Source organism: Abramis brama, assembly GCF_963993115.1.
Source record: "Abramis brama genome assembly, chromosome: 5".
Taxonomy (NCBI): domain Eukaryota; kingdom Metazoa; phylum Chordata; class Actinopteri; order Cypriniformes; family Leuciscidae; genus Abramis; species Abramis brama.
The window spans coordinates 50,001,316-50,021,717 of record NC_139967.1 but is presented as its reverse complement, the minus strand read 5'-3'; the positions used below and the strand labels follow the sequence as shown (position 1 = coordinate 50,021,717).

General features: G+C 38.1%; 2 protein-coding genes across 2 annotated transcripts in view; one reads left to right on the top strand and one right to left on the bottom strand.

Moving 5' to 3' along the window:
* Positions 1 to 377: 377 nt before the first annotated feature.
* On the bottom strand, positions 378 to 4,984 carry LOC311083152 (endothelial differentiation-related factor 1 homolog). Its single transcript, XM_084114484.1, has 5 exons — positions 4,806 to 4,984; positions 3,225 to 3,276; positions 2,253 to 2,413; positions 1,701 to 1,794; positions 378 to 707 (listed from the first exon to the last, which is right to left on the bottom strand). The coding sequence occupies exons 1-5, from the start codon at positions 4,881 to 4,883 to the stop codon at positions 646 to 648; spliced, it is 447 nt and encodes a 148-aa protein (XP_083970610.1). The 5' UTR covers positions 4,884 to 4,984; the 3' UTR covers positions 378 to 645.
* Positions 4,985 to 7,043: 2,059 nt separating this feature from the next.
* Positions 7,044 to 20,402, top strand: part of prrc2b (proline-rich coiled-coil 2B) — a 43,096-nt gene continuing 29,737 nt past the window's right edge. The window contains exons 1-8 of the mRNA XM_084115799.1: positions 7,044 to 7,203; positions 9,551 to 9,729; positions 12,161 to 12,338; positions 14,124 to 14,226; positions 16,697 to 16,760; positions 16,858 to 17,001; positions 17,341 to 17,651; positions 18,264 to 18,382. Of these exons, the coding sequence (XP_083971925.1) occupies positions 9,615 to 9,729; positions 12,161 to 12,338; positions 14,124 to 14,226; positions 16,697 to 16,760; positions 16,858 to 17,001; positions 17,341 to 17,651; positions 18,264 to 18,382 (1,034 nt within the window). The 5' untranslated portion in view covers positions 7,044 to 7,203; positions 9,551 to 9,614. The remainder of the gene's footprint in view (positions 7,204 to 9,550; positions 9,730 to 12,160; positions 12,339 to 14,123; positions 14,227 to 16,696; positions 16,761 to 16,857; positions 17,002 to 17,340; positions 17,652 to 18,263; positions 18,383 to 20,402) is intronic.

Genomic DNA, 20,402 nt, shown 5'->3' with positions numbered 1-20,402 from the left:
ACAGAATTCAGAGGAAATAAAGTCAGAGTGCAAGATTTAAACTCAGAATTGAAATGTTCAGTGCATGTCTGTGTGAGGTAAAAGGACACAAGCTGTTGAAGCTCCGCCCCCTGTGCCGGGAGCAGCAGCTCATTTGCATTTAAAGGAACAGACACAAAACGACGTGTTTTTGCTCACCCTCAAAAAGGGACAATTTTAACATGCTATTAATAATTGTCTGTGGGGTATTTTGAGCTAAAACTTCACACACACACACTCTGGGGACATCAGAGACTTATTTCACATCTTGTGAAAAGGGCATTACACCACCCCTTTAAAGTTTTTGGGTAAAGGAAAATCCGTTTCAGCTAGTAGTAATGTACATGACATCTCTAAAATGAGATTTGAATCTTGATTTTATTCAAGTCTTCAACAACAGATAAAGCTTTGAGACGTGAACATGTCAGATCAAGGCCACAGTCGAGCAAACCCGAAGTAACGTGCTTTAATGATTATAGTGGGTTCTCGGCTTCATCTCCACAAGAGAAAGTCTTCCTGGAAGCAAGGATCTGCTCAAACGCATCACAGCTCTGGTTTAATCAGAAGAGTGTTTTCTTAATCCGGATTCACACTGGGTTTGACTCCAGTTCCGGCTGATTCGAGTCTTCATTTCTTCTCAGGTTTGGCCTCCAGCGGCTGCCCGATGTCTTTCCCTCGCAGCTTCAGACCTGGATCAACAAGTCGAGTCTCCGTCATTTATACAGCGCTTTAACAATATAGAGTTTCACAGCAGCTTTACAGTGAGAACAGGAGATTACAGTAACAGAGATTGTTTGGGCTTTACAGCAGATCTAGAATAAAGTTATTGTCCAGATAAAGTTAGTTTTGATTGATTCACTTCCATTGTAAAGATTATTAGTTATTAACTTAGGGGCTGCTAACACGACATGACACACATACTAATATTTATGTCATCATTTATACTTTTTATCTAATAATTATGACTTTGTGTGCCATAAAAAAAAGTCATAATAATAGTCATGTTTATCATTATTTTGACTCAATTTCAACTGTCATATAATCATGAATTAAGTAATAATTTAGACTTTTTATCTCATAATTATGACTTAGTATGTCATGACTTTTTTTTTGTAATTTAGACATTTAATCTCATTATGATTTAGTATGTCATAATTTAAATTTATCATATAATTTTGACTTAGTATGTCAATTTCAATGTAAGTAATTTCAACTTTTTGTCAGAATTTTGACTTAGAAAGACAAAGTCATTCATGACTTTTTAAGAATTAATTTTAACTTTTTATCTCATAATTATGACTTACTATTTTTATATGTCATAATTTAAACTTTTTATCATAATCATGACTTGGTATGTCATAATTTTAAAAAATGTGTCAATTTTGATTTGTTTATTATTTTGACTGTCAATTTCAACTTTATCATATAATTGTGACTTAGTATGTCATGAATTAAGAAATAATTTATACTTTTTATATCAAAATTATGACTTGGTATGTCATAAAAATAAAATAAAAAATTTTTTGTCATAATTTTGGCTTAGAAAGACATAAAAGTCACTCATGACATGTGAAATCACTCAAATGTTTTTAATGAAATTATTTTTCTCATAATTTTGACTTATCTCATAATTGGGTTAGCATAATTGACAGCATGAAACACCGGCTGGATGATCTGCTTACCAATGGCTCTCTCGATTTTGCCCATGACTTGATTATTGGGGATGGCCTTCCCACACTCGTAATCGGCGATGACCTGAGGCTTCTCACTGATTTTCTGGTGAACAAACACACAGAACATATTTCTGAAGGAGCATTTCTGATCAACTTGATAAAAAAGGCAGAATTTTTCAGATTGTGAATTATGCAGAACTTTAAGCCTTAATATAATTTACACCGGATGAGTTATAAAAATATTCACCCCCTCCCAGTCGTCATGAAGGGCAAAATTAGCGATATAGACCAAAACCACTTTTTGCACCAGACTGTAAACATGTTTTTCTGCTGTAAAGTTGGACATTTTAACATGAGGGTTTATGGGATTGAGTCTCTTCTGCAGCCGGCCTCTAGTGGCCAGTGGATGAACTGCAGGTTAAGTCTCTTCAGTGTTGATTCGAGAGAGAGAGAGAAAGAGAGAGAGAAAGAGAGAGAGAGAGAGAGAGAGAGAGACTGAAAGTTGCGTTTGCATTAAACACACGAGCCGTGACAGAGACGGCTCAGGTCGCTCAGGCTTACAGTGGCGAGATCTTTCTGCGTCAGACCCTGGTTCTGTCGGCCTTTCTGGATCACTTTCCCCACTTCCAGTGGCACTCGCTGGTGATGGAGCTCCTCCGTCTCGTGGTCCAGTTTCGCCGTGTTCTTCGTCACCAGATGCTGCTTGTTCTGACCCGCCGACCCTGAGGTGACAACACTCAAGTCAGATCTGGGAATACTGCATATATTATCTGTGCACATGATTGTGTTAATAATGTTGAATCAGAATAAGTTCCATCTCTGATGATGTGGGCGGGGCTTTAACCTGTCACTCACATGAGATCAGCCAATAGCAAACCACAACTGTCCAATCATCCAATCAATTCCTGATCAAGCCCCGCCCACATTTGTTGTTGTTCCAGAAGCGTTTCACTCGATATACGACACAATAGAGAAGACCAGCACAACTTCACACAAAATATCAATGCCGTTCTGAAAAAGAACACAGATATATAAACACCTAAACATGTTCACTAAAGCCACGCTTCTAATCTCTGAATGTGTTTGATTCAGTTCACAGCAGAGGAAGCTCTTCTTTATTTATGGGTCAATCTGTATTGAATATATTGTGAAAAGCGCTATATAAAACTCTGAGCTGTCGGAAATACTGGAGAACTGGAACTTTGAACATCTAAAACACTGAACCATCATGGATCTGGTTACACACTTTTACTAATGACATCCTTACAAACTAAAGCTCATTTCTTGAGATAACAGCCTCAGATCTGGATCGACTCGTTGAAAAAATGTGGACTTTTGAGGGTTAAATGTAAAATCAGTGTCCGAATAGGAAATAGATTAAATACATAAGCATACTAATATGATTAAAGATAAAGATGATTCCTCTGAGTCAGCAGGTTTACTGTAGATGATGATGATGATGATGATGAAGTAGATCTACAGCCCAACATTAGAACAAACTGCCAGATGCATTAAAGTATTATATTTCTTTACATTTTTTGGTGGTCTCGACGTCGTCTCCTCGCCTCTGAGCGGCAGCGACCGCCTGAAACACACACACACACACACACACACACACATTAGTCGTTCTATTTCCATGCTTCACATTTCCCTAATAGTATACTTTATTATATTTGAAATATATTCCCTTTTTAAATAGTATATTGCAAATATACTAACAAAAATGTTTACCATCTTTAAATACATTAAAAGCATCTAAATAGTTAAAAGCATTATTAGCATCTTTAAAAATAAAATATGAAAAATATACTTGAAGTGAACATTCTGTTTATTTTTTAAAAGTGTATTTATATGCACTTTATTAAAAATATATTTTAGGTATATATTTAACTGTGCGCTGGAAATGATCACTGTAACAATGCCCTGAAAGTGTACTTTCAAAATACATTATAGTATACAATAGTATATTGTACAAAGTATAGCTAAGTAATATTTGTTTGTTAATGTGCATTTGTTATTGAAGACAAAGTGTGCAATGTGTAATATTTGGAGTAAGTCAAAGGTATTACTGAGCATTACTCAAATATAATACACTTATGGTATAATCGCTTGTATGTTTTGAAGGCACTCGTAATGTACTTGTAACACAAATAAAGTACACTTTAAGATCACTAATCAAGCATGTAATTAGTCCCCATAGGCATATACTTAAAGTATACTAAGAATACTTGAAGTTGTTCCAATTTAGTACACAAAAGTACACTAAATACACAATTTAATCACAACTAAAATATACTTAGTACAAAATGAGTTGTTTCAAAACAGCACACTTCAAGTGACGTGATCATCAGCACTGAAGTACACTGCATGAGTCGCTGCAAGTGTGTGTTTCACCAGGGTTGCTTTCAATGCAAATTCACTTTATTTGTAAAGCACTTTCCACAATACATCTTGTTTCACAGCACTTGTTTTAAATTTCAGACACTTTTTCTGTTTGTCCGAACAACAAGAACATGAAAATTAAACATGTAACTTTCTAGAGTTGTTATTGATCGAGAGAATATTCTATTTTCGGTTATAATTAGTTAACATGAACTAAGAAGGAACAATACTGCATTTATTAATCTTAGTTAATATTAATTTCAACATTTACTAATGCGTTATTAAAATCAAAGGTTGTATTTGTTAACATTAGTTAATGCACTGTGAACTAACATGAACAAACAATGAACAGCTGCATTATTATTAATGAACAAAGATTAATAAATACTGTAACAAATGTATTGCTCATTGTTAGTTCATGTTAATTAATACGTTAACTAATTAACCTTATTGTAAAGTGTTACCTATATTTTATTAGTCATTTTATTGCCATGCTTCGCATTTGCTTTCATTGCAAATTCAGTTTATTTGTAAAGCACTTTCCACATTACATCTTGTTTCAGATTTCAGACATTGTTTCTGTTTGTCCAAACAACAAGAACATGAAAATGAAACTTTCTAGAGTTGTTATGGATCGAGAGAATATTCTAGATTCCAGCGCGCGCCACGTGTTGGCCAGCCGAACCCGAACCCGAACCCGAACCGTGATCCGGATCATCAGAACACACTCACCTGTCTGGATTTGGACTGAGAGGCAGAGGGGTTCTTCTTCCTCAACACGGTCACTGTGTCCCAGTCGCTCTCGGCCATGCTGTCTCTGTGTGTGTGTGTGTGTGTGAGAGAGAGAGAGTAGAACCAGATCCGCTGGAGCAGAGATTCACTGAACGCCAACAGCGACACCCGCAGTTCCAGCCGTCAATCAGCGTGACATCAAAATGGACACTTATTGGAATATTGCAGTATTTATTATAAATGAGGTGTTTTTAATAAGACAAAGCATGTGTAAATTCATAAGTCGACTCCATTGCTGAGTATTTTCTCCTTAAAACTGCAGTGAACCAAAGACAGTCTCAAAAACACGCTTTGAAATCGCTGGTGTTTCTGACGTCACAAACTACCTTGTAACCAATCAGATCAACGTGTGATCGTCAACCAGTGGATCTCTGAGCTGAATGAGTGAGTGGAGGCGGGGCTCATTTGCATATTCATAGAACCGCACATACTAAATGAGGATAAACTAGCAATTCATGCTATTCATTTTCAAGTAAAAAACATTTAAATATGTAATTTTGGTGATCAAAGATGAGTTTTAAGGGAAAAGATTATTGAATACAGGGGGACTTTAATTCATGTGCCTCGTAATCTTGAATCAGAATAAGTTCCTCTTGCAGCATCTTTTTTTTATTTTTATTTTTTATTCAATGCCACAGGAACAAGAGGTATCACATGTTCATATTATTACATACATTAACTGTCAGAAGAGAGAGAGAAAAAACAAACAAAAAAACATTTTACACAAAATCCAGTGCTTTCAAAGCATTACATGTTTTCATTGCTTTTTTGTTTTTAGTTTGTTCCAAAAGATGTACATATAATTTAAAGTCATTTATAAAATGTGGAAAATTTGGTTTATCTTGAGCCCACTTCTTTTTATGAATATGATATTTTCCTAATAAAATAAAAAACTGTATAATATGCTGTTCTTTACATTCCAGATTGTCTTTCTGAGTATAAAAAAGCACATCAAAAACACAAATTTCCATCGTACACTTCAGTTTCCTATTAATAAAGGTTTCTAAATCTTTCCAAAATAATCTTGAGAAAATACAGTGAAAAAACAAAAGCAAAATCGTTTCTTTCTCTAGTGCACAGAATTCACAAGTATATGAAAAATTAAGCTTGAATCTTTCCAAAACATGCTTAGCAGGATATATTCTGTGAAGTATTTTGTAAGACACTTCTTTAATTTTGTTATTAACACAAAACTTATTAGAATCTTGCTTCTTGCAGCATCTTTTCTCTTCTCTGGTGATGTGGGCGGGGCAACCTGTCACATGAGACATATCAGCCAATAGCAAACCACAACCATCCAACCATCCAATCAATTCCCCAAATTAATTTTCCCCAAATAAATTAAAAAAAAAAAAAAAAAACTGGATGAGAAATCCATCCATTGTACAAAAATAAAACAATGCAAATATTATGCAATATGGCATTAAAATGTCTATAAATCACTCCTCTGAGCCCAGTGAGTTTTAACAGACCTCCTGAATGGAGTGAAGTCATGTGACAGAAGTGAAGTCATGTGACAGAAGTAAAGTCATGTGACAGAAGGCAGTTCCTCCATTGCGCTATAAATCCCGCCTCTCGTTTTCTCGTTTAATTTCGTGTTTGCAAATCGTTTTTTAAAAACAAACAAACATATAATTAAAAACATAAAAACGTTTGTTCCATTGTTCCAAAAACAAGAGGGATACCTTGTATCATTTAAGGCCATTAGTATATTTTGTTATTAATTAATCGACACATTATGTTGTGCATAATGATTCCTTAACGCAGCATTGCAAGATGGGAACGATAATAAATACAAACATTTGGTTAAATTTGAGTTTAAGGAAAATTCGTAAAGACGGCATTAAACAAAGGTTGCGTGAAACGCTCCAGGAACAAGAACAAATGTGGGCGGGGCTTGATTGTGTCAGTGGGGGATTAATTTGAGAGAGTTGTGGTTTGCTATTGGCTGATCTCATGTGAGTGACAGGTTGCCCCGCCCACATCATCAGAGAAGAGAAGAGATGCAGCAAGAGGAACTTATTCTGATTCAATATTATTAACACAATAATGATGCGCACAGATAAATCATTTAGAATAAACCCTGCAATATTCCATAAAAACAAAAAACAAGAGTTTGTATTTGTGTTTGACTCCTGCAGGCGGCGCTGTGCTCGCTGGTGACGTCATATCCGCTCTGGGCGGCAGCAGCAGCAGCTTCACTCTCAGGCCGGGAAAACCCGATAACAAGCGAACAGAGAAAAACACTGAGAAATCTCCATCCATCCTGCCGAGTTTTTCTCTCCGGTGGAAATATATCGATATATGTGATCTGAAGTGACAGTCATACGTTTAATCGGTGAGTTATTCGCGCGCTCCGTGCGGTTATTCGTGTGTTTCGCGTCGGTTTGTCGCAGGATGTCTGAGTGTTTGTGTCGCTTTGTTCTGAGGAGCAGCCATTTTTAATCGCCTCACACATCAACAAGTCCACTCAAAACCCTCATTAACGCATTGATTACTCAATATACTGGTCTATTTTAATTAAACACCCGCGATACTGGCGATTCTGTCCATGTTTGAAGCTCGTTTGTCGGTCCTGCTGAAGTTTATACATCAGAAGCGGCTCGCGGCTAATCTCCGTTAGCATTGCTAAAGCTCTCTGAGAATTTGTCAAAATCTCGCAGATTAGATCAAATATCGTTATTAATCAGCACTCACGCGTATATTTACAGACTGTAGTGTGTGATCGTGTTGATCAAATGTGTGTGAAATGAGCTGTTTGTTCAGGAATCAGGCTGGAGAGCTTCTGTTTACATCTCATGCTAACTGACGAGTTCGTGTTGTAACCGAGAGATTCAGTGGAAGTGAATATAACGATTCTCTTGATTCACTTACAGCAGATTGTAGTTTAAAGAGTGGATTTGACGTATGTGTTGGTTTTATTTAGCCTGGCACCAATTTCATATTTCGCTAATAAATCACTTCGAGTCCACAATCGTCGTCTTGTGTAATGTGTGCTCGTTTTCTCGTGAACTCTGTGTTTGTGTATTTCTCAGTTCTGTCATGTTTGAGTCTGAGTTTAGCTCTGATGATGATGATGAAGGCCATGTATCTGAGTGGAAATATAACTCTTTGTGTGTTAGTGTTCACGCACTTGATTTCTTTTAAAGGTCAGGTGTCTTTGTTCAAGTACTGAGTGATATTAATTAATTACATGTATTTACTGTATAATTACGGTTAGGGCTTGGTTTAGGGTTAGTTACTGTGTGTATAATTCACTGTTATTACCCGAGTAACAAACACTGTAAAATAAAGTGGTCCCACTTCATATTAGGCGTCTTTAACTGGTACTTGCATCAAAAACATAATTATTTACAGTGTATTTATTGTGTTGTTGATGTTGTGAAACACTTGTGCTGCTATTGATGTGGGATACAGTAATGTTAGGGACGTGTGTATATGAACAAACAGTAAGTGCATTGTTTCAAATGATTTATATAAATGTTATTACAAAAGATACTTAATATAAGGTGGGACCAATACATTTTTGGGACCATACAAGTCTTTTCTGGGGCTTTGAATCTGTCTGAATTTACTGTCTGTGAATCTCCTTTCTCTAATAAACATTTAGATGTCTCCGGATTGTTTTAGTGTAAATTGAAGCTGAAGATTATTTCCTCATTTCTAAAGGTGTATGGGACAGGAACGCAGATGTTTCGCAGACGTTCACGCTGCTCTTCTCCTCAGTTAGAGCGGACGGTGTGTGTTACAGAAACACCATTAGTGACCGTGTGGGAATTATTCCTTTAAAGCGTTGGTTCATCCGACATCATCCTCATGTTCTCTAAATTCAAGACTTTTTCATCAAGATATTTGGACTGAAATCTGCCCCTCCATTGAAAGAAAGTCCATGTAAAATCTCCTGAAGTGACACGACTACTTTATATGATGAACAGATTTAATGTGAACTTTTAGTCACATAAAAACTTTGATCAGCGCATCAAATATAGTGACGCACTACAAAACATGCTTTTCTTACTCGGTATTTCTGTCTTGTTTCCAGTCCAAATATCAAACAATTCTTAAATCAAGATGCATTTACTAGAGTAATAAAATGACATAAGATATTATGTCCTGTTTTCTGGGGAAATAAATCAAAATTAAATGAGTTTTTGCTTAAAACAAGCAAAATTATCTACTAATGCGGTCAGAAAAATAATCTTGTTTATATTTGATTTAAGATGATTTTTTGTACCCCATTGGCAGATCATTTAGCTTTTTTAAAGCAACAAATCACTTAATTTTGAATAATTTCCCCAGAAAACAAGACATGATATCAAATGGCATTTTACTCATTTACTTTGGTTCATGTTTGAGCTTCTGCTTACCATATTTAGTTTGTGTACTTTTACAGTGTCTTTTTACAGTTTGTGAAGCATGAAAGTGTTAAATCTGTGATGTTGTGCAACACTTCTGTTGTCTTGAACATGATGTTGCTTTGACCTCACGCAGTCCAAGACTCTGGTTTGGCTTTAGTGTGTGTTTCCACCTGACCTGGCTAATAATTCTGTCCAAGGTTGTGTTTTGCTGTTGACCAGCTTTGAGATGTGTCTGATCCAGATCCTCTTCGTGGCGCTGAAGCCGTTACACAGCGCGGTTCAGTCTCGTACAGGTGTTCATTCTTCTTCTGTCGTGTCTTTCCACAGAAACAGACGGTACTGAGGAAGAGGTGCAAAGAAAAATTCCCATACTCGATGACATTACATCGCAATGTCCGATCGTTTGGGGCAAATAACCAAGTCCAAGGATGGGAAAAGCAAGTATTCATCACTCAGCCTATTTGACAAGTACAAAGGGAAGTCAATAGAAACTCAGAAAACCACAGGTGAGTCTCCAGAACTCAATATTCAGACATGACATCCATATGTAGTTCTGACTGATACTCTTATCAGGGTCCGGGCGAGATGCTTAAAGCACTGGGATTTGACTCTTTGAAATTTAAGCCTTGTAAAACATGAACTTGAAAATGACCTGGAAGTAGTGCTTGAATTATTGAAAGACAATATATGGGAAATAATTTTTTTATTTTATCGGTAAAACAATCTTTTCACACAGAATTAAAGCTGCAGTGCGTCTGATGTAGATATAGAGGTATTTCTCATGGCTATTAGTAGGGATGGGAATTGATAAGAATTTAACGATTCCGATTCCATTATCGATATTGCTTATCGATCCGATTCCTTATCGATTCTCTTATCGATTCTTATTGGGTGAGGGAATAAGTACAAATTTGTTTGTATTAACTCGCTTTAATATCTGATCAGAAGACACAGCACAGAGTATACACAAATTATGTGTAGCAACCTCAGAACAAACCTAAGTAGGTGAGCTACTTCTCAAAGTAAAGTCCAGGGACCTATAGCCTAGGGCAGTGTTTCTCAACCAGTATGCCATGGCACACTAGTGTGTGCCTTGAAAGTTTATCAAGAAGAGTGCCTTAGGATTAGGAAATTGACAATTTTCACATTCATTGGTCCGGACAAAAAAATAAATAAAACTGCCATTTATGTGCCATAAAAACTAAAAACACAGACTGAAAACAGTTTAGGAAGAGCTTGTGTCTTTTGGAATATTAACAGTGCTCATTTGGATTAGGCTATTGAGTTACTAAAACAATCTTTGTCAAATAATACACGGGTTTTCTTCACATTTTGAACGTTTTTGTTTCCATTTGTTTAATTTCAAGATCTGATGTGACTTATCCATTGTTGTTTTTACAGCTACAAAGCTGGGAGCACTAAATGATATTCAGTCACTTTATACACGCTTTTAACATTAAATAAAGCACATAAATAGTACCTGATATTATCATTGCCACACTTGAGATTGTTGTTCCAGCGCGACGTCGCAGTAAAATAGGATCCGTTTCAAATAGAATCGTCGCGTGTCGCGGCTGGTTAAACTTTGATTAACATGGAAAATTATACTTTTTATCGCGTCGCGCCGTCGCGTCGCATGTAGTTAGGACGCGGTCAGAGCGCTTCTGACTCGATGCCATGTTTGCTCATAGTGTTTGCTACGTTCTGAACCAAAACAACGCAGCACGTGTGTGACGTCGTGTCACATTTGAACGAGCGGAACCGATAAGCGGAATCGTTAAGCAGGCATACTAACGGTTCCAAGGAATCGATTCACTGGGCACCGGTTCTGAAGAAGAACCGGTTCTCGGTTCCCATCCCTAGCTATGAGTGTGATATTGCTCATATAAATATCCAAGTAAATGATACAGCTTTTATTCTTCAGGTCAATCATTTATTCATGGCAGAAAAACATAAGAAAAGTGATATTTTTGTCATTATCCTTTCAATGGTTAAAGTTGCTAGTCATTGCATCTGCTGCACTTTATCTGTACCGTTTTGTTTTATTTGCTTATTTTTATTTATCCATTTACCTTTTTAGAATTTAAAAGATAATGAAGAAAAATCAAATATTTGTTTGTTTGTTTGATAAGTGAGATCTCTGATTGTAGTCCATGAAAAAAAACAAAAAAGTAGTGCTTAAAGTCCTGGAATTAGATTTTACAGCGTCTGTATGAACCCTGTCTTATTCACGCATTCAATTAATCACAAATATTTGAAGTAGATGTGGTGTTCCTCAGACTTGGAGTCGTCCCCATGCAGATGTCATGCATTCAAGCTGTCAAATGTTCACTGATTTCACAAGGCCTTTCCTTAAATGTCAAATTGCTTCATATTCACATGTATCTCATCCACAACATGTTGAGCGGCACCAAGGCGTCTCGTGTGAAATGATGTATATGATGATCGCTTTATATTCACATTTATCCTATCCCATCTGTCCTATGTGTCCCATGACACAGTCAAACCAAAAATGATTCAGACACCAGTTTTTTTTAAATAATTTATAATCATTTGTGACCAAAAATGATTCGGACACTTTGAGCTGATCATGTTTTGCTGAAGTGTGTTTTCTTTAATTGCTAATGCTCTTTTTACACACAGACTGAACACAATGAAGCATTGCTTGGTGATTGGTTGAGCTAAACTGGTATTATCTAATTGTGTAGTTAAATTCAACAGCTGACAGATATTCAACATAATTCATGTGTGAGACAGTCTAACAGAAGGACGGACAAAACGCTCAGTTCTGCTCATATTTTAGTACCATTCTCTAAACTATAGCGAATAAACTGATAATGTGAGAAATGTTGAAGGCGTCTGAATAAATGTTGGTTTGACTGTATGATGTTTCCCTGTACATGTCTGTTTTGACCGCCTCTCTCCTGTCTCCTGCAGTTGTTGCACGACATGGCTTACAGAGTCTTGGCAAAGTGGCCGCTGCCCGGCGCATGCCTCCTCCCGCTCACCTGCCGAGCCTGAAGTCTGAGAGTAAAGGAAACGATCCCAACGTGTTTATCGTGCCCAAAGACGGTACAGGATGGGCAAACAAGCAGGATCAACCCGATCCAAAGAGGTCAGGCCCGAGTGCTCAGTAAAACATTTCTAGTGTGGCCTGTGTGAGGACAGATGGTGAGCGGTAGAGTGTTTTGAGTCGTTTACAGCAGGTGTGTCTGCAGTGATTGTCATGCAGAGCGGCTTGTGTTAAAGTCCCGCTGTATCCCTTAAAACTCATCTTTGATCACCAAAATTACATATTTAAATGTTTTTTTCCTTAAAAATGCCTTAAAATATCTTGAATGTAACTCGACACCCTTGCCTCATTTAGTATGCGTGGTTCTATGAATATGCAAATGAGCCCCGCCTCCACTCACTCACTCAGCTCAGAGATCCACTGGTTGACGATCACACATTGATCTGATTTGGCTAGTTTGTGACGTCAGAAACACCAGCGATTTCAAAGCGTGTTTTTGAGACTGTCTTTGGTTCACTGCAGTTTTAAGGAGGAAATACTCAGCAATGGAGTCGACTTATGAATTTACACATGGTTTGTCTTAAAGCAGATTAAAAACACAACATAGACACATAAACTACATTAAAAACTGGATTTACACCACAGGGGGACTTTAAGAAAGGCATGTGTGTAAAGAGAAAGGGAGATGCTGTGTTTTTCAGGGAAGTGTTTTTTCGAAAAGTATGACCCACACGAGTTGTGTAAATCCAAAAATAAACTGGTTGAGGGTGGGGTCCTGGTTACTGTATGATGAAATCGCATAATACATTTATTTCATGTACGGATTGCTTGTGTCAGCGCTGCACGAGCTCGCATGTGAGCCAGGGATGCCAATAAAAGGCGATGGTGTTACTCTGTGTTACCTGGTAACTCCCCAGAATTTTGACAATACCTGGTTCTTAGAACGTGATATGGCTTAGTGTGATCATGAAATCACGACGGTTGTGTAATAACCACGATCAGATGATTAACAATCAATAATTGTGAGCGACGAGGTTGTTAATCGAAAGCATTTGCCTCTTTTGAAGCCGTCAGCCCGCATTATTTCAACTTAGTTTAAAATAATTGTTTAACAGTGGAATTCCTGGTGAAAAACTACATTACCCATGATGCTATACAGAAAATCCCACTAATCAGAGTCAAAACCAGCAAAACACTTTTTAGCTCCGCCCACTGCCATGAATCACTGTGAATGACGTAATCGACGTCAATCTCTCTACTCTCTCAAAATACTTAAATATTTGAATATATATGCATATTGTGCAATAAACCTAAAATATATTGTGTGTGTGTATATATATATATATATATATATGTATAAATATAAGCATGTTCAAATTGTCCCTTTTTGAGGCTGAGCAAAAACGTCTTGTTTTGTGTGTTCCTTTAAATGCAAATGAGCTGCTGCTCCCGACACAGAGGGCGGAGCTTCAACAGCTCGTGTGTGTGTGTGTGTGTGTGTGTGTGTGTGTGTGTGTGTGTTAGCAGCTCCGATTACCTCTTCTCAACATGGACTCACCCCCTTTGTTGCGTGTTCCCGGGGGCGGGGTTTATGTAAATCTTAGGGTTTGTGATGTCACTAACCCGGGAGGAAGCTCATTGTAGTCCCTGTCAGTCGTTTGTTGTAGTCCTTAAAAGAATCTTCCTTTGCTTTGAACTTTGAGCATTGTGTATTTGCAGATGTTGTTTATGCTCAAACAGCAACATTACACACTAACTAAAGTTAGAAAAGTGAAATCATAATCAACCACCCCTTTAAAATGACTTGGTTCTCAAAATATCCAGCTCTATTTTTGTATGTGAACGTCTGATTGGCTGACGGTTTCGTCTCTGGTTTTCCTCCTCCAGTTCCGTTGCATCTTCAGCACAGCTGCCGGAGTCGCAGCCACCGCTGGCTTTACAGAAATCTGTCTCCAATCTTCAGAAGCCCACGCCAATCACCAGCCAGGAGGTACAGACCCTTCAGCTTCTCTTCACTGGCCACGTTTACATGCACAACCTTTGTTTCAATTCCAATTCATTCCGATTGATGAATCTGAACGCAGTGTGTACATGAACGCTGAATATGTGATCAGGTTGGTGTGTGTTTATGTCACAAGATTCAAATCGGAATATATTTTTTGACATGCGCACACTGCACGAATATACAGAGTGTCCCGCTGTTTCATAATAACTATTCTCCTACACTGGTTCTTGCTTTAATCAGCAGATTTCTGGTCATAATTTGGAGATGAGTGTATGAACCGTTGTGCTGCTGCTTTGTGCTACCGCAGTAAAAATGCCCAAAACCAGTCGTGTGTGGATGAGCGTCTGAAGCAGCACTGGAGGGCTGTTGTTCTGCTCCACTCACACACACAGAGAAAGGAGGATTATAGGAGGACGACACACTCGTTTATACCACACTTTATTCAACAGGAGAACAGCTCGTTCAGCGCGTCACACGTCATCACGCTATTTCTACGTCATCACGCTATTTCTACGTCATTACGCTATTTCTACGTCATCACGCTATTTCTACGTCATTACGCTATTACGCTATTTCTACGTCATCACGCTATTTCTACGTCATTACGCTATTACGCTATTTCGCTATTTCTACGTCATCACGCTATTTCTACGTCATTACGCTATTACGCTATTTCTACGTCATTACGCTATTTCTACGTCATCACGCTATTTCTACGTCATTACACTATTTCTACGTCATCACGCTGTTTCTACGTCATCACGCTATTTCTACGTCATTACGCTATTACGCTATTTCTACGTCATCACGCTATTTCTACGTCATTACGCTATTTCTACATCATTGCGCTATTTCAACATTACGCTATTTCTACGTCCATCATTACGCTATTTCTACGTCCATTACGCTATTTCTACGTCCATCATTACGCTATTTCTACGTCCATCATTACGCTATTACGCTATTTCTACGTCATTACGCTATTTCTACATCATTGCGCTATTTCAACATTACGCTATTTCTACGTCCATCATTACGCTATTTCTACGTCCATTACGCTATTTCTACGTCCATCATTACGCTATTTCTACGTCCATCATTACGCTATTTCTACGTCATTACGCTATTTCTACGTCATTTCTACGTCATTGCGCTATTTCTACGTCATTGCGCTATTTCTACGTCATTGCGCTATTTCTATGTCATTACGCTATTTCTATGTCATTACGCTATTTCTACGTCCATCATTACGTTATTTCTACGTCATTGCGCTATTTCTACGTCATTGCGCTATTTCTATGTCATTACGCTATTTCTATGTCATTACGCTATTTCTACGTCCATCATTACGTTATTTCTACGTCATTACGCTATTTCTACGTCATTGCGCTATTTCTATGTCATTGCGCTATTTCTATGTCATTGCGCTATTTCTATGTCATTACGCTATTTCTACGTCATTACGCTATTTCTACGTCATTGCGCTATTTCTATGTCATTACGCTATTTCTGTCATTACGCTATTTCTATGTCCATCATTACGTCATTTCTACGTCATTGCGCTATTTCTACGTCATTGCGCTATTTCTATGTCATTACGCTATTTCTATGTCATTACGCTATTTCTACGTCCATCATTACGTTATTTCTACGTCATTACGCTATTTCTATGTCATTGCGCTATTTCTATGTCATTACGCTATTTCTATGTCATTGCGCTATTTCTATGTCATTACGCTATTTCTATGTCATTACGCTATTTCTATGTCATTACGTTATTTCTACGTCATTACGCTATTTCTACGTCATTGCGCTATTTCTATGTCATTACGCTATTTCTACGTCCATCATTACGTTATTTCTACGTCATTACGCTATTTCTACGTCCATCATTACGTTATTTCTACGTCATTACGCTATTTCTACGTCCATCATTACGTTATTTCTATGTCATTACGCTATTTCTACGTCATTACGCTATTTCTACGTCATTACGCTATTTCTACGTCATTACGCTATTTCTACGTCATTACGCTATTTCTACATCATTACGCTATTTCTACGTCCATCATTATGCTATTTATACATTACGCTATTTCTACGTCATTACGCTATTTCTACATCATTACACTATTTCTACGTCCATCATTACGCTATTTCTACGTCATTACGCTATTTCTACATTGCGCATGCGCAGTCCTTACAGTTTCGGTTTAATCCGATCAAGTGTTTACATGATCTCTCGATCGGATCAGAAAAGGAATAAACCTTCCCGTTCAATCCGATCGAAATGTCATTTCGGATCGATTAAGGCGTTTACATGAAGGATTTTCAGTCCGATTGAGCCGTCAAATTGATTACTAACGGATTATTTTGGTTGCATGTAAACGTGGCCATTGAGAGATTTGAGTTTCCCTCATGATGAGGAGTGTGTTGATGTGATTTGTTCCTCTAGAGCACAAGTACAGGTGGACCAAAGCAATGGGCACAGGTCAATGGAAAGGCAGTAGATCAAGATGGTAAAAATCTCTTTATTCCTATCTCAAATTATTTTATTTTTTGAGTGATCAGATGTGGTTCGTTGTGATGTTTCACATTCATCTGTGTGGCGTTCAGGTTTAAAGGTCTCAAGCCGACTGCAGCCCTTCTCTCACGAGGAATTTCCGACGCTGAAAGCAGCAGGAGAACAGGACAAGGTTGGCAAGGAAAGAAGCGTCTTCGATCCGTCGTATGGGCCCGGACCAAGCCTCCGCCCACAGAGTGAGTCCTCTCTACGTTTACATGTTCACTAGAACATAAAGGAATAGCCAATCACAGACATGTCCGATGAGCGCGTGAACACAGCGGCCAATCAGAGGTGTTTATGATGCCGCTCAACAGCGCTCAAAGCCTCACATTTTTACAATTTCAGTATCGACTTGGTACCGAAATCGGTACTTTTGAAAACACTAGTGCCAGTGCATCACTAGTCAATCTCTGTGTTGCTATGGGGTTGTTTTTTGGTTTTGTTTGTTTGTTTTTTTTCTTTACTTTTTTCTTTTTGCTCTCAATCATGTGATGATGCCTGTCTGACGTGCTGGTGTTTTGTGTGTTTGTCAGACGTGTCGAGCTGGAGGGAGGGTGGTGGGAGGAACCTTCAGCCTCCAGCTCTGTGTTCTGCTTCTCCTGCCGACCCGGACACCAGGAGCATCGGCTCAGCTGAGGCCATCACTCCTCTTCCTCTTCCTCCTCTTCCTCCATCTTCTTCATCACCCTCCTCCTCCTCCTCCACTGCTGCTGCCCCGTCTCCTGATGTGAAGGAGCCGTCACTGAGACCCGTTCAGCCCGTTCAGACCCGCAGACCCGCCCCGTCAGCCCTCCAGTACCAGCACCACACCACCACCACATACCACGACATGCTGCCTGCCTTCGTGAGTCTACACACACCTCATCATGATAGAGCCATTCAAACGCTTTAAAGGTGCATTGTGTGATGTTTAGCACCATCTAGTGGTGAGGTTGTGAATTGCACCCAACAGAAGTTACGGTGGCCGACAGGAAGTGATGTCATCGTCTGAGACAGCAGAGAGTAGCCAGTTAAACAACGAGGTTCCTTTACAAAGATACATTAATAAATTAGGTTTACTAAATTATTCAGTAAAAAGCTGTGTTATTGTGAATATTATTGTTACTTGTTCATCACTGTGTCAGTGTTGTGTTCGCTGACTTTAGCTCGCTTCTTTACACGAAGAACAACATAGTGACGAAACGCGTTTGTCCGTTCAGGGCCACCGTAGAAACACGTGGATGTAAGCGGACCCGCGGTGTGTGTAGAGAGAAATGCCTCATTCTAAAGTAATAAAAACCTAACGATTCATCAAGTAAGGTCTTTATACACCAGATTCTGCTCGTACACTGATATACACTGATCTGTATTTGGCCAGCATATCCGCTATCCACCGTAATGCAAAAATGATTTCCGACTAGATTCTGGATGTGTGTGTTTTGGTTTCTTTGTGTCATGTGTGCTGTTTGTTCATCAGATGTGCCCTAAAGAGACCCGTGATGCCCCGGGCTCCTCGGATCACGGCCCGACCGCAGTGGTGGCTCCCGTGCGCTTTGATTCCCGGTTGATCTTCAGACCAGCGCCAGAACCTGTCAAGTAAGCCTAGCGCTAATCAATAATCCTGTACAGTTGAGGAAAGCTGGCTGAATATCAGGCTTGCTACGATAGTCGGTGTTGACTGTGTTGTGAACTTAGAATCGAAAGACCAGGAGACTTGGTTGCTTCTTCAGCAGGTTTCTTTATTGAGAACACGAGCCGTCGGCAGCTGCAGTCACCAAGCCTGACGTGAATGTTCTCTTACAGTTTATATACATTTAGGGGCAGGAACTGAAAAAGACAGGTTTAGGAACTGGTTTTAGACTGAGAGCATTGCCCACCCTAATCCACTCAGCATATCTATTCAAACACTGAGACCCGAGTACAGGACTGGCTGGACTTTCTTGCTAAAACACAAACTCCAAGAGTTTCAGTAAAACAGGACTGACCAGAGTCGTTTGCTAGAAAACTCTGATAATCATAATTTATACCTAACCTTAACATGCTAAATTCAATGTAAACCTAAATTAAACATTTTAACAAATTTGCATTCCCACAACTGTTACCAGTGTTCAAGAACCGCGGCACCACCGATTAAACAATTTTGTTTTTTTTTATAAAATAATTTAGTTCAGTTAGAGAACAGACACTACAATTAAAAACTGAAGGTGTCTGCTCAATAAACCGTGATTTGAACGAGAGTCGCTGCTAGGGCTGCCCCCGACTAAAGATATTCCTAGTCGACTAACACTCCTGCATTTTAGCGATTAGTCGAATAATCGTTAATTTATGATATTAATATAAAAACTTGCGTATATACAAGGAAAGGTATAGTCCAAGTTGAAGTTTAACACTTCCATATGACAGAAAATGCTAAAGCATGATATTAGCGCGTTCAAAATGAAAATTAAGCGCTTAAAACAGAATAGTAAAGCGTTTAAAGTATACAGCGCTTACACAAAAATCAGTGGCCAGAACGTTATAGGCTAATTATAACATAAAAACAGCAATCCGACTGCCTGTGCATTTTAATCATTTATTATCAAAAATACAAACTGTAACAGTTACATGTCAAAAAAAAACAAAACAGTTTTGAATAAAATAAAATAAAATTCGTTCTTTTAAAATAAATTAAATAAACTTATTAGTAACTTAGGCCTAGTACAAAACAAGGCAAAAAACCCCAAATAAATACTGTAGCAAAAACGCTGTTTGGTATAAAAATACAGTGGAAAATTAATATAATTTTTATATTGTTCAAAAGGAAAATTAACAAAAATGAACAATTTAATTTATGCACATGGCACAACGCCAAAACTTAGAATAAAAAAGAAGGCGGCAAACAAATCAACAGCCTAAGTATTTGATTAAATTGTTTAGAACAACTATATTTAAGACAAAATGTGGAACGAATAATTTAAAGAACACTAATACAAATAAAAAATATCAGAGCAAAGCCGCAAACTGCCATTAAGACGACGGATGAGTCTTGACCTAAAACAACAAATTGCAAACATCAGACTAATTTTTCTTACAGAATAAAAAACAACTTCTGCATTATATAAAAACGAATAAATAAAAATATGTATTTATTTATTTGTATAGCCTACCCGTTATAAAAATACCCGTTTTTTTTAAATATAGCCTAACGGATAGCAAACAGAAACACTACAAAAAGGAAATTAAGCATTCTTACCTAAGCTTTCAATTCGATTTTATTTTTTTCATATTATGTGAGAGGAACACCAGCTTGTCCACATTGTTGAAGAAGGGAGCTTCTCGACTTGTTCACAATGAAGCCGGCCTTTGAAAAGATGCGCTCTGATGGAGTGGATGTGGAAGGGATACAGTGGAGGCGTTTGGCTGCTTTAGCGAGCTTTGGATATCGATGTTCATTTTATTGCCACCATGCCAATGGTCCCGAATCAACCTTTGTTTAATCTGCCAAGTACATTTTTAGTTCATCCTTCATCAGATCTCGTTGATCTCTCGTTGCTTTGATGTCATGTCATACACTGACTGCGCAGTGCGCAGCCCCTGATTGCGTCATTTTTTCACGTGATTTTTTTTGCGACCAACC